This window comes from Bos indicus, chromosome 6 (assembly GCF_029378745.1).
Source record: "Bos indicus isolate NIAB-ARS_2022 breed Sahiwal x Tharparkar chromosome 6, NIAB-ARS_B.indTharparkar_mat_pri_1.0, whole genome shotgun sequence".
Classification (NCBI taxonomy): Eukaryota; Metazoa; Chordata; class Mammalia; order Artiodactyla; family Bovidae; genus Bos; species Bos indicus.
Window position 1 is genome coordinate 13287893 of NC_091765.1, and position 24757 is coordinate 13312649.

The 24757-nt window shown below is 38.7% G+C and overlaps 1 protein-coding gene across 18 annotated transcripts in view; it reads right to left on the reverse strand.

Annotated features, from left to right (window-relative positions):
* ANK2 (ankyrin 2) overlaps positions 1 to 24757 on the reverse strand; it is a 286106-nt gene that overhangs the window by 249280 nt on the left and 12069 nt on the right. For 8 of the 18 annotated variants that reach the window (XM_070790821.1, XM_070790820.1, XM_070790819.1 and 5 more), the window contains exon 1: positions 4365 to 4746. The exons of 1 other annotated variant lie outside the window; for it this stretch is intronic. In XM_070790821.1, the coding sequence (XP_070646922.1) occupies positions 4365 to 4499 (135 nt within the window). In that variant the 5' untranslated portion in view covers positions 4500 to 4746. Of the gene's footprint in view, positions 1 to 4364; positions 4762 to 24757 lie in introns of those variants that run through there. 9 more of the 18 variants (XM_070790813.1, XM_070790817.1, XM_070790810.1 and 6 more) reach the window with 3 other exon arrangements.

Genomic DNA, 24757 nt, shown 5'->3' on the forward strand with positions numbered 1-24757 from the left:
CTGATAAAACAAGGATATCATAATTCAAAAATCAGGACAGATAATCTAAGTAACATTTGCAATGACGCATCACATTTATGGTTTTGCTCTTGGGACAAGATAAATTAACAGTAAAGAAACTACAATGAAAAGTACATGATCTTAATGCAAGAAAAATATACAGAACACACAGACCAAAATGCAAATCTATAAGTGATGCCATGACAAAAAACACAAGCCAAGAACAAGAAATAAAGATACATTTCTGATGCTGCTCTAGACTGCACTTTACCAAAGCATGGGAAGCTGTCTCTCTGGAAGCCGGCTCAGCCCCTGCATGGCTTTGCAAACTTATGTCCCTGATAGAGCTCCCCTAAGGACCCAGGACAAATTCTGTAAGGCATCTCTTAGAACTTCTTCTTTAATAAGTGAACCTAGAATAAACATACTAGTCATCTGCGTAAAGGAAAAGGTATCTGAGAAATGATGCCGTTTTCCCTTCTGTGATCAACAGAAACATTTAGAACTATTACTAGAACTTACTCTGAATAAGAATTTGAATTTTGTTCTTGACTCTCTCCTGCCCCACATGCTTCCTCTTTCTGGAACTGTCAAGCTGACTGTGATAATAGCAGATTGTGGAGTCCTTTAAGGACTAATTTAAGAGACAACCACATTTCAGAGGAAAACCCTAACATATGCTCAGGAGTCTTACCTCTCCAGACATTTTTTTCTTGGTGGATTTGGAATAAGGTCCCTGAGGGTAGAGTTCTCTGGCGCCCTTAAAGCTTGCATTAAGGGAGGGGTAGGCTTGGGAATACTCACAATAGAGGGGTTGAAGTCCAGTATAGTTGGGGGTAGAAGTCTGCCCAGAAGGTTTGCCTACTCTTTTTCTCCATGCATTGCAAATACCTCCTTGCTACCAGAGTCCTCACTGCACTAGCAAAACGAAGAGAGGCACTGTAACTAGCTTGAAATGTATTTCCAGATTGTATTCCAAATATTTAGAAAAAGTTTACAGCATACCCAGGAATGTCTACCAGTCTCAAAGCATTCTTCTGAGACTGAATATCACTATATTCTTTGTTTACAAATAGAATGATATTTTATTATTTTTTAAAGGATAGTATTACAAAATACAAAAAGCAACTAAAATTAATATTTTAGTGGCTGAAAAAACCAGCAATCGAAAATTTTATTTTAAAATTTAGTAATTGTTTTAATACAGCCAGCTATTTGTCTCCTGTCTACGACTGCTTTTTCTCTACAACCTAACACAGTTGAGAAGCTGCAACAGAGACCACATGCCCACAACGCCTATAAAATCCACTCTTTGGCCCTTTACAGAGGGGTTTGTTGAATTTGGCTCTGCAATTTAAGTATTAATTTGTACATGTCATAAAATAACCTATTTTTATCCAGCTGTAGAATTTTTAAATGCTGTGGTGTATGAACTGTTCATCTGTTTTGCTATCATCTTTTAAAGTTGATTTAAAGCTTAGGAAATTATTATATCGCCACAATATTTAGCTTCATTTTCTACTTTTTTGGTATAACTTCTGGGCTTAACTATGTAACAAACTTGGAAATTATCTGATTTTTTTATCTTATAAAAAATGAACAACACAACACTGTAAAGCAATTTTCTTCCAGTTAAAAATTTTTTTTTAATGAATAAGTCTATAAGTGAAATTTCAAATATACACACACAAGAAGAAATTCTTTTTGCTTGCTTACTTCCAACACAATTCCTAGTAACATAGTTATTCCTCATTACTATACTTACCCATACAAACAAATGTCAGAATATTCAAAATTCTAAATAAAAACTTAAGGAAAAGAATGAAGTATTAATTTACATAAAGCCCAGCAATTTTAGAATCTTAAATTTATATTTTCCCCATGAGTTTAGTTCTGATTATGAATAAAGTTGGGAAATTTATTTATTTGAAGTTTTTGGTCCCCAAACACAACAAACTCTATAAAACTTGTATAAGTTAATTTTCAGAAGAAAAAGAAGTGCTAAGGACCTCTGTTTCTGTTTTTCCCCTTTAAAAAAATTATAAAAATATAAGATAATAAGACTTGAATCTCCTAACTGAATCATCAATTGTGATAAGCCTGAATGATACAATAAGAAACTAATTAAGATATGTAGTTATCTAGATGGTCTAAGGAGTGAGTGACTTCAGTCTTATAGTACCCATTTAAAAGTAAAGAAAGATGGTAGATTACTTAAATTTGGGGAACTTAAGCTAGAGACAACCACATATTTTGCTTGCTATTATTGGTATTAAGAATTAATCTTTTTTGCCCATGATTAAAGTGATAACATCCTGAGCAAAATATCACTGCATAAGGTAGACACCAGGTGCATTTCACTTCTGCCATTTTTTCCATATCACAGCAATCATTATATGCTCCTGCCTGTAAAATCTTTGACATAAGACTTTATTTAACTATCAGCAGACTACAAGTATATTATTTAATTCACTGATATTAGATTGTAATTATTTTTTTAAAAATCAACTCAAAATTTTTTAGGGCTAATATGTATATTAAAAGAGATATGAGGATTTTTAACAAGGGAATGAGGTTGCTATTGATTATTTCTTCTTAAAAAGCTTTTTAAAATCATTTTCTGAACTCAGAAGTTTTAAATGACTTTATTTTAGCCCTTGAATCTCAAAATCACACTAACTCTTCTTGTTCTTCTTAACTCATTAACTCTAGCATTTGCTCTTCTTTACCTAAAAGAAACTACCAGTGCATCAGAATACTGTCTCTTCTCTACATTTTAAAAATGGGCTTTTATATTGGACTTTTAAAGTACTTTTAATTTACTTTCATGCTTTACATTTTCCTTATTGGTTTTTAAGAGGTGAAAACACGGAATAGAGTTGTGTAACTTGAAGGAAGTATTAGTTAATATTTTAAAGAATGGCCTAAATGATAAATTAATGGAAAAAAATCCCTAGAAGCTATTTTTTGAACAAGGTAGTCACTGCTTAGAAAATATAAATACATAATGCAACTAAGCAAGCTTGTAGAGGCTACTGAACAGTTACCCAAAAGTTCACCCTTTCTAGCCTCTTCAGGCAATAACTACACTCCAAGTGGCTACTCAGAAATTCTGAATGACACTCCTGGTGGATGTGGGAAATTTAAACCTTAAACCATAACCTGCGACAGCGCCGGGTCACAAACCCAAGCTATTTTTAAGGCAATTTTAAAGGCAGGCACCTTCCCTCCGCAGGGGAGCACCTCCCTCCCCACCTTTTTGCTTCATCTCTTGCCTGGGGTGGCGTCTTTCTAATTCCAGAAGCACCATCTTCCTTTGCACTACAGTCCTGACAGACTTCCTTTTCACTGCGAGCTGCAAACACTGGCCCTGCACGTTATTTTTATTGATAAATTCTTAGTTTCTCTTTCCGTTTCACTGTGGGCTGACAGAATTTCAATGCTACACTATTATGAAATTATCCAGGTCAGAGTAAAAGCCAAAGAGAATAGGGAGTCTCCCTTAAAGTCCTCACTCCTGGAAACATCAGGCACACACTTCAAAGTATTAATACAAAGTATGCTTCTCTGATTCGGAAATCCTCCTTATCTTAGTTTCATGGTTTCACTATGAAATAAATGCCTTGCAATGCAGGTCAAATTCCTGCATCTGACAGATCAAAGATACACTTTATCCTCCAGCAAAAATGAAAATCAAAATATTTCAGAAAGATTTCTGGCCCTCTCCCCCACCAAAAAAATTCACAATAAGCCTTTGTTACCAGTTTAGGGAACCTACCACAACTGAATTATTAAAGCATGTAAGTCAACTTAAATAAGTGATGGCTCAACTTCTCTAGGACTCTGAACAAAATATTATTATCATAATCAAAACAATATTTAAAGGGCTTTTCACTGACGTCAATTAAATATTAGAAGAAAAAATGCCTTTACAGGCTGAAACTGAGATTTGAAGTTAGCATGTGCTTTTCAAAAATAATCTGTGATCCTAATGAAAAATCAACTATCAATATATAAACAGGCAAAATATATTAACCGGTTGAATGTAAGTGAATCTGTGCAATACTGCTGCAAGTCACTCCATAATAAAATATATATTCAGTTTTGTAAATTTTAAATTAAAGAGATGGCATCCTTGTATACTCCCAAATGTCAGTTCATCGCTAAAGTCAAACATGAACCTTGTGGATCACGAAGAGGAAACAGCAGCAGGCCACAGAACCAGAGGCAGTCAGCTGGTTTGATCACATTGGTTTTATTCTGTCAGCTTCCTTCCAGGAAGTTCAGAGGTTTAACCAATGAGGTCCAATGTTGATTCTTATGCCACCATCCTCCTCTCCTCAGGTCTGTAGCTTAGAACTTACCCGCGGCCCAAGTTCTTTGGTGTCCTCGCCGTTACAGCCATAGTAGTCTGGGGTTCTGTCCAATTCCTGCAAGTGTCCCTGTGCTCTTACGCTCTTATCCGCATGGCAAGCCGGGCAGAGAGCTGCATTCCCCATCTCAGTTCCAGTCTTCCTGCTGTCAGTAGGCCCGTCCTTGCACTCTATGCTCTGTCCAGGGCTCCCAGGGGGACACTAACGTGGACGACTCATCCAGGCAATCCTTGGCTCCTCTGCTCAACTCCCCTACACGCCCCTCACCAGTTCTCCCCATCTGCTGGCTGGCTTGCTGGTGTCAGAGAACTCAAAACCCCAGCAACTGCAAGCTGCCTTCGGTGACCATTTCCAATTCAGGCGCTGCCAGTCTATTTTTACACCTACCAGGCCAGCTATGCATGTCAATGGAGTGAGGGGGGGCGAGGCCAAGGCGGGGCAGGGGAGGGGGCGGTGTTGTTTTATTTTTCACCATGCGAGCAGCCTGCTTTACACATGGACTTAAGTTCCTGCTGTGTAAAATGTCTCTACATAGAATTCCTGCATTACTCAATGAATGCCTTTGATTTTTCCCCCTCAGTCTTTCCACTCACACAGAACACCAAAGCTGCTAACCTCACTTCACCAACATAACAGGTAAAAATTACTTTTGTAATTGCATAAACCAAGAAGCAGCCTCTTGGCTTAAACAGATTTTTTTTCATAATCATTTACAGAAGACAATTAACCATGCTTGCAGCATTTAAAGTCCACCGGAAAAACATCGATCAAAATGGCTCATTTTACACCAATATGGATGTTTGAAATTTTATAAGTTATCCACAGTTTTTCATTATCTACCAGCATTTCAGGAAGAACAAACATTTTGCTTCATTTATAATTCATTTTGGGTTTCCCTGGCGGTTCAGAAAGTAAAGAATCTGCCTGCAATGCAGGAGACCAGGGCTGGATCCCTGGGTCGGGAAGATCCCCTGTAGTAGGGAATGGCAACCCACTCCTGTATTCTTGCCTGGAGAATTCCATGGACAGAGGAGCATGGCCGGCTACAGTCCACGGGGTCGCAGAGTCAGACTGAGTAAATAACACTTTTTACATAATTTGTTTTTATTTGTACTATTTTGAAAATGTTTCACTCAGCTTTATAATAGATATTCAAGAATGGTTTTCAACACAATACATACTGTCTTTGAAACCATATTACAGATTTTGAAAGAAATTGTTCTCTACTGAGATGAACACAGCAAATACACCATAGGTTTTAAAGCCAGTTATGATTAAAAAAAATCAAGACATTGTTATAGACTATTATCAGAGAAGGCAATGGCACCCCACTCCAGTACTCTTGCCTGGAGGGTCCCATGGACGGAGGAGCCTGGTAGGCTGCAGTCCATGGGGTTGCTGGGAGTCGGACATGACTGAGCGACTTCACTTTCACTTTTCACTTTCATGCATTGGAGAAGGAAATGGCAACCCACTCCAGTGTTCTTGCCTGGACAATCCCAGGGACGGGGGAGCCTGGTGGGCAGCCGTCTATGGGGTCGCAAAGAGTCGGACACGACTGAAGTGACTTAGCATAGCATAGCATAGCATTATGGGTTGATGGAGAAGGAAATGGCAACCCACTCCAGTATTCTTGCTGGAGAGTCCCATGGACAGAGGAGCCTGGCAAGCTACAGTCCATGGGGTCGCAAAGAGTCGGATACGACTGAGTGACTAACACGTATTATGGGTTGAACTTTATTCCCCCCATAGAATTTCCTCTAAAATTTACATATTTAGTTATTTTAGTAGTTCTGTCTTTCCTCAATTGTTATTTGTTTTGTGTATGCATATTTTCTCTTCCAAATAGGTTTTTAAACTATTCACTTGTAGGGAGTTTTGATTTTTGTATCATCCATCCATATGTTACATATTAAACAGTAAATGCTTAAATGTTTTCAACTGAATTGAAAATAATCATTTGTGGAAAACAGGAAGTAGAAGATACTTATGAATTAAACACATTACACTTGATAAATAGAGCTCACCTTTCAATTTGTCATTTAAAAAAAAAACTAAACATGCTTTGTCATTTTTTTCCATTAAAAATGTCAGTCCTGAAATAGTCTATCACTGTATATTGCTGTCCAAAACTCTATGAACTTCAACCTGAGAATGACACTTTTGGATTGCTGACTTTTGTAAGAGCCTCATGCTGCTTTTCTTTTACCAATACTGGTTTTTATTTTTGTTTTGTTTTAACATTTGATTTCTTTCTTTTTTTTTTAAATTGGAAGATAATTGCTTTACAATGCTGTCTTAGTTTCTGCTGTACAACAATGTGAATCAGCTATTTGCTTGTGTCGCATGCATGCTCAGTTGTATCGGCCTATTTGCAACCCCATGGGCTGTAGCCCACTAGGCTCCTCTGTCCATGGGAGTCTCCAGGCAAAAATACTGGAGTGGGTTGCCATTTCCTCCTCCAAGGGATCTTCCCAACCCAGGGATCAAATCAGCTTTAAGTATACATATATATGGGCTTCCCTGGTAGCTCAGCTGGTAAAGAATCCACCTGCAATGCAGGAGACCCTGCTTTTGATACCTGGGCTGGGAAAATCCCCTGGAGGACGGCATGGCAACCCACTCTAGTATTCTTGCCTGGAGAATCCCCATGAACAGAGGAGCCCTGGCAGACTATGGTCCCTGGGGTCACAACGAGCGGACATGACTGAGTGACTAAACACAGCACAGTATATATGTGTGTGTGTGTGTGTGTGTGTGTGTGTATATATATATATATATATATACACTTTTTTCTTTAATTGACTGAACCAACAATATTAGGATGGAGGGGTGGACATTTCCTCATTCATGTTAAAGAGGAACATAAGGTAAACACTTTAAATGTTAAAGGTTTGGATGAAGGTATTAAAAAAGATGGAGTTTCAGTATCAGTTACACGATTGGATTGGTAACTGAGATATATCAAGCAACAGCCTTCCATGTTGCCCGAATTATTCTTAAATAAACTATTTGCATAGTATGGTAGTTTTTCATCAAATGTTCCATGTACTTGAACCATGTTCTGTAGGAATAAGGTAAGCTATGATGTTTAACAATGCGGTTACCAATTCTATCAAAAGGATATGTTTGAAATTTCCCTCTCTTTTCTAGAAGGTACTTAAAAGCCTTACAATGCATTACAAACTCTTACAATGGCTGTTTCTTCCTGGATATATATGAAGTATTTTATTCAAAATATAAATCAAGGTTTCACCAGCCATTTATCCCCACCTTTAGAATCAATTAGTTGACTTTCTTTAAACAAGACATTTAATATTCAATTTTTTATATAGAATTATGCAACTTAATAACTGGAAGCAAATCCTAAAAATTCTCTCTAGCCTCCTTGAGCCTTCATTGAGCTGAGATCTGAAAATCAGTACTAAACCATGTTGAAAAAAAAGAAAAACTTAACTACTCCAGATTGGAAAAGATGTTCTTAGGTGCTTGATAAAATACTTTTCCAGTGCTGAAAAGTATTGGACTTCCAGCATGAAGTCTTTCCTGGCATGCTTCTGCCATGTTAATACATTACCTATTCTACCACCATGGAGCCTTAGATTTTGTTTCTCTTTCAGCCAAGCATGTCTTGCCATTCCTCTGCCAATACAAGTTTATTGTCTTTTGCAAAACTCTTAAAATTCACTTCCTTCTGGAAGTCTTAATTACATCTATGTTAGTCTCTTTTTCTATTTGTTCTATCTTTAATAAAGTTGAGACTACCATTGGCTCTTGTCTTTTTACATAATATTCATCTCTCTCACTGACCTTCTCAGGGGTAAAACCCACACAAGAGTATTAAATGTTTGTTAAGTAAATGAATAAAAGGTAGCCGCAGATAGGAGCACAATTTGTAACTTCAATATTTAACTGGACTACACTGACCTAAACTTGTTCTTTCCTACATTAACAGGGACAGATTTAATCATTATGAACATTTTAAACATGACAAATCTTTAATTTTATTTCCAGATCTGCAATAAACACCCTTTTTAGTCTTTGAAAAAAATATTAACATTGTTTGGGTAAATCTTCCTAGAAAAGAATTTGTAGTGTTTTGTTACAAAAGAAAAAAAAAATCCAACAAAGAAGCTGTTACCAACTCTTAGAAGATACTTTTTCTAAATGACTAGAAATCAATCTTCAACCCTTTTCTTACATTTTTATTCCAGGGACATCTTCTCATTCTTTTCCCAGAAGAGAAATGTCATGTTTGTTGACTATAATATCCACGCTGCTATCATTTGAGCAGCCCAAAATATGTCCCATAGTGGTACCAAAATCCCATTGCCAAAGTTCAGTGGCTGAAAAAAATGGGCAAAGGAAAAGTACACAAGACTGGTGCTCCTGTAACTGCTGACACTTTCTATTTTCTGGCTTTTAGATCAAAGTATTGACTTGGAAGACATAATAGCTACTAAAACAGAACTTCCAACAAACAGCTTTCACATTCCAAACTTTGCCAGTGGTCTGATGCTGTCAGTCTGATCAAAACGAAACGATGGGAAGGGCCCACAGAAAAAGGCATCACTTCAGAAGTTACGACATTTCCAGTTTCACACCTAGTGCTTAAGTAAGAGTGACTGCCAGACAAGTCTGTTACGAAGTCTTGGGTGGTATGACAATGTGTACACCTAACATGGTGTCATCTAGAAGGCAAGTTAGTACATACTGTGCAGCAACGGCACCCACTCCAGTACTCCTGCCTGGGGAATCCCAGGGATGGAGGAGCCTGGTGGGCTGCCGTCTATGGGGTCGCACAGAGTCGGACACGACTGAAGCGACTTAGCAGCAGCAGCAGCAGTGCAGCACCCATGTCCTGACAGTATGCCCACAGAGTGCTAGGATCTCTGTGGATACAACAAGGAGTATGTTTTCTGCTAGGGGAGAACAATGTCACCACTGTTTCTCAAAAATGTTCCAAAGTCATTAGGGCAAATTACTCAGAAAGCAAATATTTGCATGTTTGGCCACACTAGGAGCAGAATACTTGAACTTGGTGTATGATGTAGAAAGTGAAATTAAAGATACCTGCGATGTGACATATTTGCAATATCTTCATAAATTCTCAGGTACTTTTTCTGTTATTATTTCACCTATATTGCTGTGTTTCAAATCCATCAAGAGAGAAGTGATTCAGGACTGAGAACAAAGGCCATCTTCTCAGCTCTAATCTTCTGAAAGTAGCTCCTGCAGTCCCTATGGTGGCAAATCTGAAAACCACCCCCTGTAGTTTTACATTTCACCTCCTAAGAAGCAATGATTACAGAATCAGCAGAAAACTAACACCTTGGAGAAGAAATACCTGTCAAGCTTCTACAAGTTAACCTATAGAGTTAGATCACAGCTACAGAGGCATGAAAAGACCTCATAGCTAGCAGTAACTAATCCTAGATTTTGGTTTTACCACTAATATACCTGTGCAGATGTGTGTAACCAATATCAAATCAGGGCTTTCATTTTCTCTTTTCTAAAATAAGGCGGTTAGGCTGAATGATTGCTAGATTCCTTCCAGCTCTGAAGCCCTTTACTTCTATGAAACAAGTTAACATTTGAACATACATCTAATACAGGGTGATGAGTGAAGATGACATCTATTCAGTTCATTAGCGTTAAAAACAAACAAAAAGAATAAGAACTACTCAGCATCTTGCATCACGGGCCCTGGCTAGGAGCTGACTATGACGCACAGCATTTCCCTGGGAGACTAACACAGAAGAAAGGATCATAGTGTGCTAAGTTGCTGCCAAGTCGCTTCAGTCGTGTCCGACTCTGTGCGACCCCCACCAGGCTCCCCCAGCCCTGGGATTCTCCAGGCAAGAACACTGGAGTGGGTTGCCATTTCCTTCTCCATATACTGTGAGATATGGCCAACTCTTTGTTGGGATCTAGGATGTAGACTCTTTTCCTTTTGCCCCACCCCTTCTGAATATGAGCCCCACTGAAAACTTTCAAACATTTTGGAAACTGCACCCTGCCAGTATTCTATATTTCACAATTTGCAATAGAACTTTCACTTGGAATGGTCTCATTCACCAAAATGGGCATGGTAGGATAGCTTTATAGGACTCTGTAGGACATGTTTTTGAAAATCAACTGCAAATGCTAGGAGGGGTTTCATTTTCCCTCAAATATTTTGATTCATTTGTTCTTAAAGGGCAAGTGCTATCATATTCAAAATACTGAAAGAAAAATATTTTGCCAAAATTCTTAAAAGTGGCAAATCAGAAAGAAAATTTCACTCAGAATCGTGGAAATTAATTTTTTCCCTCTCTTCCAAGTAGTAAGGGTTTTTCGGGAATATCTATTACACAGATGAAAAACTGAAGGTAGAATCTCTCTTAATCTGAACTATCATGTACAAAGTGTACTGTTCTAACATGATATTTAGTTAACACTTTGATTGTATTTTGAAGGCTACTTAATATGCAAGATTTATTTTCTGCTGAATTTAGAAATCTGCTTAGATTACAAACCATCTCTGTCTTTCTGCCTTTTTCCCCCAATTCAAGACTAATTGTTATGGTCAAATGTATTTATCTGTTTAAAGTAGTATTTTGCTACTCCAATTGTGTGCAAAATTCTCCATGCCCAACCACACGGAACCAAGGACAGGTTCTTCTAACTTTGGAACCACTGACCTGTGGAAATAAAACTGGAACACTGTGCAACAACCAAGGCAGCATGTTATTTTCTCCCTTGTCTGGATACATTCAATGTCATTTCTTTGACTAGAAGTTAAATATATAATGATTTTCACCAGTCAGAACTGTTATATAATTGATCGATCAGAAAAACCGTTGCATAATTTATAGATCTACACTAGATTCCCTGTAGTAACATGTGGCATAACTTTCCTAACTGAGGTCAGTGCAAAGGCATTTTACTGTTTATGCTGTACATAGATTAATCAAGATGAATATTGCCAAGCTATTCATATGCCCACAAACATCAATTAACCAATTTAATTTTACATTCCTGCCAGTGATTATTTTCATTCCAGACTGCTGGCTCTTCACGTCTAGTACATAAAGGAGGACATTCTTTAATAAACAGTGCTAACAATTTGAGAAGTTTTCTAAAGGCTACTCCACACAATGCCCACCACAAAGCAGGCATTCAATAAATGTCTTTGACTGACACTCAAGAGACCATGAGGCAAGAAGTGTAGGGTGTGCAAACGCGGTCTAAAGGGCCATTTGACCAGCTCTATGGCCTGTCATATTAAACTGGATTTTGAAACACAACATGAATAAAACAATTTAGCCATTGTGCACTCCTACTTTTTCTGAAGAAAACTATGTGCGAACATAATACTCAGAAAGAGGGTAACAACTAAAGCAGGGGTTCCCAACAAGCATTGTTCATAGAGAGGGCCAAGTGACAAAAATGAAAAAGCAGGTAGAGGGCTCTACTACAATCTGGTTTTAGTTTACTAACACTTCTTGTAAATTTCCACCTGTAAACGAGAAAGACAGCTGACAAAGGGAATCTGAAAAGGACTCTGTTAAGGTGATGTAAAAATCAATGAATGGTGTGGAGCACAACTGTGGATCAGTTAATGGGGACAGTCTAGTGTTCAAAGGAACAACATTCTCCAAGGCTGCGGAGAAAGCTGACCAGCTCTGTTCTGTCCATTGTTTGCCACGGTTCTCCAGACCTACCTATCAAAGAGGTCTCTGAACACCACAGTGATTAGACACAGGACTTGAACCTTAGGACAAGGTAAACAGGAGAGCTCTACTAGTAAGAATTTATATTCAATCTCTTCAAATAATGTTCTACTATTAAGCATATAGGAAATCCCACCAGGAAGCTCAAATTAATTATCCATAACTGAGACAAAAAAATAAAAATTTACTTATCCTTTCCGTACTTCTCAATTCTCACTTCACTCAGAATCTGGACAATGTTTTCCTTTGATGGTTCACAGGCATTAAGCTACATGCATTTATACTCTAAGTTTGTACATTCACCTTGGAGGGTCCAGAGAAATAGCAACTTTTCATAAACTTTGGGGGTTATGCCATCCAATATGATGGTTTAAATGTTTTAATCAATTTGTCATTACTGCAAGAATTCTTCAGCTGTAAAACAGAGTCCAGTTCAATGCAATCACTCAGATATTTTAATTTGTTGGTCTCAAATATTTTAAAATAATATTTTCCAAACAAAATAAGGGCAGATGTATACACACACACACACACCATTTGAAACAGACTGTCAGGCTATAGCCAAGTATTGATCAATTAAGAACAAATTCAACTTCAAACTAAGTACTTAACCAAACTGGAGCAGATATGAGTATTTATAAAAATTACAAATAAAACTGAATTATTATGAGTACGGTACCCAATATTCTTATATTAAAACAATGAAACAACTAGTTTCATCCAAGTTTGACTGTAAAATATGGTATCACTAGGCACCCCACTCCAGTACTCTTGCCTGGAAAATCCCATGGATGGAGGAGCCTGGTGGGCTGCAGTCCATGGGGTAGCGAAGAGTCAGACACCACTGAGTGACTTCACTTTCACTTTTCACTTTCATGCATTGGAGAAGGAAATGGCAACCCACTCCAGTGTTCTTGCCTGGAGAATCCCAGGGACGGGGGAGCCTGGTGGGCTGCCGTCTATGGGGTCGCACAGAGTCGGACACGACTGAAGTGACTTAGCGGCAGTTTTCTTTTAAAAGTACTTGTTGAGTGTGCATTTAATCAAGAATTCAATGAACTACAACTATAAGATGATAGACTAAATTGAATTTATTCCAAGGCTGTGATAAATTAGAGCACCAGAAAGCATCTGATTTCATTGTCCAAATGATAATTAATTTAGAATCTATTTTAAGCTCTCTCTAGAACAAATGTATTCTATGCACTTTAAAGTACAAACAACTTTATTTTCATATATTATTTATACTAGAATATTCTGGTCAGACATAGAAAACAATCTTATGGCAACCAATGGGGGCAGGAATAAATTGGGAGATTGGGATTGATATGTACACATGTGAATGTACAAGTTGCTCAGTCGTGTTCAACTCTTTGCGACCCTATGAACTGTAGCCTGCCAGGCTCCTCTGTCCATGGGATTCTCCAGGTAAAAATACCAGAGTGGGTTGTCATTTCCTCCTGCAGGGGATCTTCCCAATCCAGGGATCGATCACAGGTCTCCCCTCACTGCAGGCAAATCCTTTATTGTCCGAGCCACCACGGAAGCACATATACACACCACTACATATAAAATAGACAACTAATAAAAACCTGCTGCAGAGCATAGAGAACTCTACTGGCACTCTATAATGATCTATAGGGGAAAAAAACCTAAAAACAGTGAATACATGTATATGTGTAACTGATTCACTTTGCTCTACAGCAGAAAGTACCACAAAATTGTAAGTCAACTATACTCCAGTAAATTTTTTAAATGAATAAATATCCTGATTAAATGTCAGTCTCCCTGAAAAGTAAAAAGTTTTTTTTTAAGTTTTAATAATGTCCTGTATCTTTTGAAGGCAGAATAATTTTATAGCCAATCAAAAATCATGAAAATTAAAATATCATAAAATTAATACTGAAAACTCAAGTCTTCATAGTGTCAGTCTGGTCTTATGTCCTCTGAGCTACAATGCTATTGGCCACATGTTGATAAAGAATGAATATTGGACAGAGTGCTGCTAGCTGCCATGCTGATATTTATTCTTACCTGTATAATAATGAGCTACGATCACTGACCTAGAGCCAGACATCCTGGAATGTGAAGTCAAGTGGGCCTTAGGAAGCATCACTACGAACAAAGCTAGTGGAGGTGATGGAATTCCAGTTGAGCTATTCCAAATCCTGAAAGATGATGCTGTGAAAGTGCTGCACTCAATATGCCAGCAAATTTGGAAAAGTCAGCAGTGGCCACAGGACTGGAAAAGGTCCGTTTTCATTCCAATCCCAAAGAAAGGCAATGCCAACAAATGCTCAAACTACCGCACAATTGCACTCATCTCACAAGCTAGTAAAGTAATGCTCAAAATTCTCCAAGACAGGCTTCAGCAATATGTGAACCATGAACTTCCTGATGTTCAAGCTGGTTTGAGAAAAGGCAGAGGAACCAGAGATCAAATTGCCAACATCTGCTGGATCATGGAAAAATCAAGAGAGTTCCAGAAAAATATCTATTTCTGCTTTATTGATTATGCCAAAGCCTTTGACTGTGTGGATCATAATAAACTGTGGAAAATTCTGAAAGAGATGGGAATACCAGATCACCTGATCTGCCTCTTGAGAAATTTGTATGCAGGTCAAGAAGCAACAGTTAGAACTGGACATGGAACAACAGACTGGTTCCAAATAGGAAAAGGAGTACGTCAAGGCTGTATATTGTCACCCTGCTTATTTAACTTATATGCAGAGTACATCATGAGAAACGCTGGACTGGAAGAAACACAAGCTGGAATCAAGATTGCCGGGAGAAATATCAATAACCTCAGATATGCAAGATGACACCACCCTTATGGCAGAAAGTGAAGAGGAACTAAAAAGCCTCTTGATGAAAGTTAAAGTGGAGAGTGAAAAAGTTGGCTTAAAGTTCAACATTCAGAAAACGAAGATCATGGCATCTGGTCCCATCACTTAATGGGAAATAGATGGGGAAACAGTGGAAACAGTGTCAGACTTTATATTTGTGGGCTCCAAAATCACTGCAGATGGTGACTGCAGCCATGAAATTAAAAGACGCTTACTCCTTGGAAGGAAAGTTATGACCAACCTAGATAGCATATTCAAAAGCAGAGACATTACTTTGCCAACAAAGGTTCGTCTAGTCAAGGGTATGGTTTTTCCTGTGGTCATGTATGGATGTGAGAGTTGGACTGTGAAGAAGGCTGAGCACCGAAGAATTGATGCTTTTGAACTGTGGTGTTGGAGAATACTCTTGAGAGTCCCTTGGACTGCAAGGAGATCCAACCAGTCCATTCTGAAGGGGATCAGCCCTAGGATTTCTTTGGAAGGAATGATGCTAAAGCTGAAACTCCAGTACTTTGGCCACCTCATGTGAAGAGTTGACTCACTGGAAAAGACTCTGATGCTGGGAGGGATTGGGGGCAGGAGGAGAAGGGGACGACAGAGGATGATGGCTGGATGGCATCACTGACTCGATGGACATGAGTCTGGGTGAACTCAGGGAGTTGGTGATGGACAGGGAGGCCTGGTGTGCTGGGATTCATGGGGTCGCAAAGAGTCGGACATGACTGAGTGACTGAACTGAATTGACGGTAAACAGACTCTTATGCTAGTACTAGAGCGCACCCCACTCCAGCACTCTTGCCTGGAAAATACCATGGACGGAGGAGCCTGGTGGGCTGCCGTCTATGGGTCGCACAGAGTCGGACATGACTGAAGCGACTTAGCAGCAGCAGCAGCAGTATGTCTTTAATCTTTAGAGTTGTAACCTATAAATCATGCTATGAGATCAGCAAATGATATCTTCTCTGCAGAAGATAAGAAAGAAGGAAAGGAAGGAAAGAGGGAACGTAAATATGATATGAAAACAGATCTGTTTCAAAATCTTGAGTATTTTTAAGAGAGGTTATTTTTAAAATCTTTTAAAAAAGGTTCTCCTTTCTAATAGATCTTAAAGGTTAGCATTTAAACATGCTCAGGGCTTTCCCAGGTCATTAAAATTCTCTCCTCTGAGCCACTGTTTCCCCCAAACCCACTCCCGACCCTGTCTTCTCCAGCTCCCTGAGCAGCACCCTTGCACGCCTTGTTGCTCCAGCTGGAAACTGCTGATGTAGTTAACGTTCCCTTCCCCATACACCCAGGCCTGAAGAGGCTACTTTTGTACACCCCTTTGCCACTGTGTAGCTCAGACGGTAAAGTGTCTGTCTACAATGCAGGAGACCGGGGTTCCATCCCTGGGTTGGGAAGATCCCCTGGAGAAGGAAATGGCAATTCACTCCAGTACTCTTGCCTGGAAAATCCCATGGACAGAGGAACCTGGTAGGCTACAGTCCATGGGGTCGCAAGGACCGAGCGACTTCACTTCACTTGCTACTGTGTTACGTCAGGAATTTATCACTTCCTGGCTGCTTTACTATAACCACTTCCTAAACAGTTTCCTACTTCTAGCCTTGCTCTATTCCAATCCATTCTCTACACCATAGCTAGAGTGATCTTTCCAAAGCTTAAACCTGTTCAGGACACGTCTCACAATTTTCGTGATAAAAGGGAGAATCTTTAATGTGGTCTGCAGAGTCCAGTAGGATCTGGTCCCCTCCTCCCTTTACCTTAGCCTTTTCTCTTGTAATTTCTTCCAGACTTTTATAAACAACTAGTATTCCATCTGGATCCCCTCCCTCCTTCCCTCCCTCTCTCCCTCTATATTTGCAAGACTTTTCTTGGAAGCCCTGCCTGGCCAACAGGATTAAGGGCCTACTGCAAACAGAACCATCACAGTGATGGCTACACTGAACTGTAGTCATCTTTTTACACACCTGTCTCCTTCACAAGAGTATGAGTTCATTATATATTTATTTTTCTATTTGTCTCCAGTGCTTCTGATACTGCCTCTGATATAGCAGCCACTTGTAATTGATTATTGAATATATAAAAAAATAAAAATCTTCCTTAACACATTTAAAATAAAATTGGTTTTTAAAAACATTTCATTCATCTCATTAATATGTATTCAGCAGTATGAGCCAACTCCAAATATATCATTTATATAAAAAGAGGCAAATGTGTAATATTTCTGATGTACATACAGAAATCCTTCAATAAATCTCTGAGAATTGCAATCCACAGCAAACTATTCAATTACCAGTTATCCTTGGTTTTGTTCATATTATTATTCTGTCAGTTCTCATATGATTGTTTTTTCAGATGTTTAATTTTTGTCATGAAACAGTCTAGGCACTGAACCTACTGGTAATCATTTGCATATGAGCAGGAGTGAAAAGAACAAAAATACAAATGACCACAAAAGTAGCCACAAACCAGAATATGGTTTATTAAGAGAAAAACCATTGATTTTTATCATGGATAGTTCATCCATGCCTAAAACCTATGGAGAGTAATCACTGCTAATGCCAGAAAAATGCAATGACTGTTCTCTAGAGGCCCAAATAGATTACTCTTGCAATGAATGTTTACACACACACACCGCTCTGTGGTTTGGCCACTCTGGGTCTCTAATGTGTTACTTGTGGTAGAAACCTATTTTCATTCCCTTCTTTCCACCTGGGATGCTGCTCTGTACTCTTTCATTATTGGCTCTTTTATATTGATGATGATAGATTATCAATAAATCCCTGCCTCTACTGTCACATCTAATCCTCTTCATGGCCATCACCTCTATACAGTCAGGACCTCCTCTGACATTGGCTCCAATCTATGAAACCCACTTCCATCTCCCCTCGCCAGTTTTTATTCTTCACATGTACCCTTATTTCTAACATATCTAACCTTCAGTGAAAAACACTAACATTTGCAGACAACAACCGATAACACAGAAAATCCATAAGTGCGAAAACACCCCATAGTGATCCGTCTACAGTAAGTACTCATAGAAAAGATTTGCATTTTCAACTTTAGTTCACAAAAAATAATCAGTTAAAGTTCTCAAGTGGAACTCTCTGATATTTGCCACTATTAGCTGCCAGTGATTCTGATATATGCTAATTGCAGTAAATATGTGTCCTGAAGAAAGGAGCACCATAAAAATTCAAAGTCTTGCCTTCTTTTTTATGATAATTCTGAAGCTTAAAATTACAATTTACAATTTCTAAATGCCTATGGCAATAACATTTATTCCTAACTTCATATTTTAATAACTCATAGGATTATATTGCAAGATTCTAATCAGATTTTTGTCAAATTTTAATAAACACATAGGTAATGTTTTATTTGACTAAGAATAAACTTATGACATCGATAAGTGCGAATGTAGCTTTCATTAACCACTGACATTTTAAAATGTCAATTTTGCTGTAATGTGTTCTTTCTATTTTAATAACATTTGATTTTAGCTGCTTTGGGGATCAAATGTTAAAAATCATTTCTTAAAAGTTTGCTTCTCTTTGCTCTGGAACCCAAAATAGTTCAGTTTATTATTAGCGCACGCTAAGGTACAGCACGATCGATCTCCCTGTGTTACAGAGACAACATACAGACCCTGGTCCTCGCTGCTCAGCAAAGCCGAAAGGGCACCCGAAGACCTTTACGTGCTATATACCTTTTTGTGTCCAGAGTCAACAATGCCTCAGTGATCTTCCTTTTCCAGTTTGTTTTGTATTTTTGTCCTTGGGTTCTCTCTACGGTCCAGTGAAAAAACTAACTTTCAAGAAAATTTAGAACCACCTACATCCACAGTTTGATAAACTGACTTCAACTTAATCAGCTATTTGATACTCACAGCTCTATGAGACCTACCTCATCTGTCTTCCACTCTTACAACATATTCCTCGTAGAGACATCTAGGCCTTAGACATCTGCTTTGAAGTTATTTTGATTGTTGGAGATGCAAGTCATACTTGAGCACTTAATAATTTTAATCGCTTTGTCCTTCTTTCTATAACCTATTGAAGAACTTGATATAGTGTAAACCACATCATGACTCTTAAGAGGCTGCTCTATCCTGCTTGCTTTCTTCCTGGAAATGTCAGAAATATTTTTATGTGTCTTGGTGTTATATATCCTACATCACAGCTACTTTTGTCTCCAGCATTATAAGTAGAAGTGCACATACAAGCTGTCGAGAGCTTTCTCTTTCTTCTTCCTTAAACCTCATTTTTCCATTTGACAAAAGGGGGTTATAATCATTTCTATTTCATGGTGTTGTGAGAGTTGAAATAGTTGCTATATAAATATTTAACATAGTACCTGGCACGTTGCATTGTTCAGGAAATGTTAGCTATGATAAATTTTCCTCATCTTTATTTTTCTTTGTTTGAATTGCACTTGTACTTATTTATCTGTTCTACAGTTTGGTGGTACTAGTGGTAAAGAATCGACCTGCCAATGCAGAGATGTAACATAAGCAGGTTTGATCCCTGGGTTGGGAAGATGCCCTGGAGGAGGAAATGGCAACCCACTCCAGTATTCTTGCCTGGAGAATCCCATGGACAGAGGAGCCTGGTGGGCTACAGTCCACGGGGTTGCAAAGAGTCAGACACGACTGAGCATCTGAGCACACACACAATATAATTTAAAAGTACTGAAAAATTAGATATTGTGCCATAGTACACACCAGCATGGTTTAGAGAAAAGGCATGAGCTGTAGAATTGGATATCTGGGATGTTTTTGCCCTGAGATTTGGGGGAAGATAAATTAATCTTTCTAAACCTCATTTATGCACCTGAAAAATGAGGCTGAAAATATACTTCATTGTGGGAATCAAATAATATAGTGAATTTTTTTTTTTTTAAGTACAGAGGCTAGATGGTCTTATTTCTCTCTAGATCCCATTTGCTGCCTCTATTCATCCTCAATTTCAAAGCAAATGGGTCAAACTTCCTCAGGTTTCCACCTAGTGGTAGCTATCAATGAAGTCATTTTCAGGAAAAGTTTCTCCTGCTCCCCTGTCTCATTTACCAACCATTTGGAAGCAAGTCCTTGAACCTTCACCTGTGTCTAAGGACAACCAGTAATGATGTCATTCCCAAAATATAACTTCATTTTCCTCTCCGTTTTTCTCTCCATGTTGTCACTAAAAAGGAGTAACCCTTCCTTCTAAATCTAGTCTGTGTGCCTCTCTCTGGTTGGAGGGTTGTCGTGAAGAAGGTTGTAGGTGGTATAGCTTCCAAGGTACACTTACGACACTTTCCTTTCCAATACCAAAGCTTTGTCCCATAATCTATAACGTGGAGTTGCGTCATCCTGGCCAAGAAGAGAAGTTTGCTTGACTGCCAAGCAGCTGAAATTCCCCATTGCTATATTCCTCCCGCCCAATACAAACCCCAGTGTTTGCTGCTTTCTACATTGTGGATGAGGTGACTATGTGACACCACATCTGGCATGGGCCTCCCAGATGGCTCAGTGATAAAGAATATGCCTGTCAATGCAGGAGGCCCATGTTCAATCCCTGGGCTGGGGACATCCCCAGAGAAGGAAAAGGCAACCCACTCCAGTACCTTGCCTGGGAAATCCCATGGACACAGGAGTCTGGAGGGCCACAGTCCCCGGGGTCACAAGAGTCAGACGTGACTTCGTGACTAAACAACAGCAAAGCCTGGCATGCCTGTCTGGGCCCAGACTTTGCAACTCCATGGGTCTAAAGCCAGACCCCAAACGTAAGCCAGACCCCAAACGTTCCCATCCATCTCATGGGGTGTCTCACTGAGACCGTGTCATCAGGTCTCAAGCCAGAGTTGCAAGATAGAAAGTAGTGCTGTGAAATGATTCTATATTTTAAATGTTGATACTTTTTAACTTACAAAATTTGTTTTTAATTTCACATACTTATGAAATGGATCCATTCTTTTGTTAAATCTTACTAAAATGATCATTCCTTTAAGTACACTTGAAGTACATACTACAATAAGACGACAACACTGTAGCTTCAATATATTGGAAACTCAGGAGGAGAAAAAGTAGAGAGAAATAAAATTTTGAGAAATGCAGATGTATAGAATCTAGATCCTATGTGCGTACATATACATCATACCTTAGGGACAGAGCTCCAAGGAAAGGTTTTCTCGGAAAAGATACTACTTCAAAATAAGCTAGTTAGAAGAAGGAAAAAAAACAAACCTCTAATCAAGTTGCAATAGAATTTATCATTTTGTGACATCTCAGAACAGTGTTCTATTTTTTCTTTTATATGATAATTTCCTAGTCAACTTTACTTCTCTAGTAGGTCACACTGTTGACCTATGTACTCCAAGGAATTACACAATCATTGAAATCAAAGAAGAAAGGGGGATGGGAAGAGCCTTTGAACCGTTAAAGCTTTTATCTTTACAAAAGCTGTATGAAGCTTTTGCATGAAGTCTATCTTTCATTTTTATATCTTGCCTGTGTGTGTTTTTACCCCCTGAATCTTCCATGAAAATGAATGTGGTTTCACAAAGAAAAAAACTGCTTCTTCAGAATATGAAGACTCACGACGAATCCCGTTTAATTCTACCATGCTTTTGCATACAGGAATGTTAGAAGGTTTTATATTCGGTTACAATATACTGCTTGTTTCAACAGAAGTATGCCTTTGGTGTTCTGTTCTGCAGGTTGGTCTCCACTTGACAGTCTATAAAATACACTGACAGGCCACAGTTTCTTTGCCAGTCTTTAAAGTCTAAATGAGCTTCACAGTTCCTTGCTTTATTTTTGCACTACAATGATGTGTACACTTTCTCGCAGCTTTCCATTGGAGAAACCCACACATGTCAGAGAGCTTCCCAGGTGGCACTGCTAGGTCACTTCAGTCGTGTCCGACTCTGTATGACCCCATAGATGGCAGCCCACCAGGCTCCCCCATCCCTGGGATTCTCCAGGCAAGAACACTGGAGTGGGTTGCCATTTCCAGGTGGCACTCGTGGTAAAGAACTTGCCTGCAAACGCAGGAGACAACAGAGATGTGGGTTTGATCCCTGGGTTGGGAAGATCTCCTGGAGAAGGGAATGGCAACCCACTCCAGTATTCTTGCCTGGAGAATCCCATGGACAGAGGAGTCTGGTGGGCTACAGTCCATAGAGCCACAAACAGTCAGACATGAGTGAAGCGACTTAGCATGCATGCATGGGTGCTAAGTCAGAGGACAGAATCCTTCAAAAGTTTTAGAAATCACTGGAACCTTGATCTATCTCACAAAGGATAAAATCATGATTTCAGTAATGCAGCCTACACCTAAACAAGCTACATGTATGGGTCACTGGCATGCAGACACTTCATCACAGAAGCCTGGGTCACATTCATCAAAATAGAGCAGGAAGAGAACAGAAATAGTTACTGACTTTGGCCAGCTAAGCGTGCCCTTATTATGTGTGAACAAGGATCAAGGTTGAGAGGAGAAACAGGGCAAACAGGAGTTATGAGAAAGTGTTGCCAGCCTAATGCAGCAGACTTCATGCACCCCAGAGGAAAGTTTCAAACACTATGCAGACAAGGGAATTTGCACTGAAAACTGGAAATTAATAGTTTACAAAATTATTAATTTATAGTTTTAAACATTAGTGTGGTTTTAAAGATGCAAATTCTGTGCATTCACTTTTAAATATACAAAGGAAGATAAAAAATATTCCTCTAGAAAAATTTTTGTCCCATCCTTCATAATATCCTTAATTTCCTTGTTAATAAATGTAATTGAGAATAGCTTTTCACAAAATGTTAAAATTTCTGGTTCTGTTTGATTCTGTGATAACTGTTTATGCTACAATCCACAAGTTGACCAAATAAACTTTTCTTCCTAGGTTTGCTTCAAAAGACTAAGCTATGACAAATTAGAGTTGCTGACACAAAAATACTACTTAGGTGTTTAGAACTGGTAGGGTATCTACTGTGTCTTAGGCAATGGTGGCATAGTATAGGAAGAAAATCAGCCATTATTACGGACACAGCAAGTTGGTCAAATTCCATGACACCAGGGCATGTGGGACACTGTTCTCATAAATTAAAACTACAAAGTATGTAGGCTTAAAGAAAGAACTTTAGTCCCCCCAGGTAAAGACATTTAGTTATCACTGTATCATGCAGTCACTTACACAGAGAAAAATGCATGGAACGTTAACAGAAGTACTTGTGTGTGCTCTGATCAGAGTACAAGTGCTCTCTACAGGAGGTTGCTGAAAACAGCTCAGCTTACAAGGTCATCATACCCTTGATCACAGCGATGAATTCAGTGTCAAGAGTGAACCAACATTACACATATAAATGAACCAACATTACACATCTAAATATTTTACCAAGCTAGACTGAGGTAGGCAAGTGGATGACTAATGGCAAAGAAATCAGAAAGGAAAAAATTTACTGAGTTTAGCCATTCAGTAGGAAAGTAAATTGAAACTAGAAACGAAGTATACTTTTGGGAGGGGCCAGGGATTCAGTCATAATTTGTGAGGTTATTATCTGTATGTGGAGAGCAGATGCCTGCTTCTGAAAATAATCAGAGAATTGAGTATGGTAAATTAAAGACAAAGTCAATTCTCATGGCCAAGGCAGAAAAAGGACTACTCAAGACATACCTTGTTACCACTGAAACAGCAGGAGCATACTGTATAAGGTTCTGCAGATTCACAGTGTGTGTCAACTTACAAAAGAGACAGAGAAGTAGCACAATTATCCCAGGAGTCCAAACTATGTAAAACTATAATTTTGCACACCAATGGGAGGATGAAAAGTGCTCAGCAAATGTTAGTTGCCAATGTAATTTTATCACCAGCAAATAAATATACACATTACCAAAGCAAACTCAAGACCTACCTAGAAGAGATGTTGTTTGATATAAATTATTTTTTTACTCAATCAAAAATCTTTACCACTCAAAGTCTAGTTTGTAGTAGTTATTCACTTAATTATTTTATCCAAGGTACTGCAATATGCTGAAGTATATCTGCATTCATAATGGAAATAGAGAGGAGGATTAATGGGAAATGAATTGTGATAATATTTTTTAATGTAACACAAGAAAGAAGAGAAATTAATAAGTACAATATAAAAGTTTCTGGGTGGCTCTAAGTGGAAAATGTTCAACTTTCTAGCATAATCATCTCAGTTTCTTGATTGACTTTCATAGAATTTTAAAGATCACTGGAGGGACCAAATTGTTTTGTAAACTCTTATGCAACTTACTATAGAATACATAATCCAGAAGGCTCATGTGTGAAGGCTAATTACAGTGATTAAGGAGACATGCATCTCAGTTATCAAGCTTCCTTTGATGGCAAAAAAAGATTTCTCATATTAGCTTACTATAAATTCTTCTTCCAGTGCTGTTTTCTAGTAAAAAAGTCAAAAGTTCTGAAATATCGCCACTTGTGTTAAATGGGTGAGTGTGAGTGTTTTATGTTATATACAAAGTCCTTTCTGTGCTCTGATAAAGTGCTTGTAGTTACAGGACTGGCATCTGCTCCTGGGTCCTTTGTCATCTGCTTCCTCCCCATTAATGACAACTTGTGCTTTCACAGATGGCTTTCTTCTCCACCACCCACGCCCAGTCTGGGACTCCTGTCCTTTGGAGCCCACATGTTTTGCAGCCCCATGCTTTGTAGGTAACTGCCCTGAGCAAAAGCTTCTCATTTCCTAAGTGACCTCTTCCTCAAAGAGGAAGAGGTTACCTGTTCCAGGTTACCTGTTCTACTTATACTTTATTGGTTTCAGTCATGTTAGGATGTGACATAGTTTAATTAAGCATCTGGC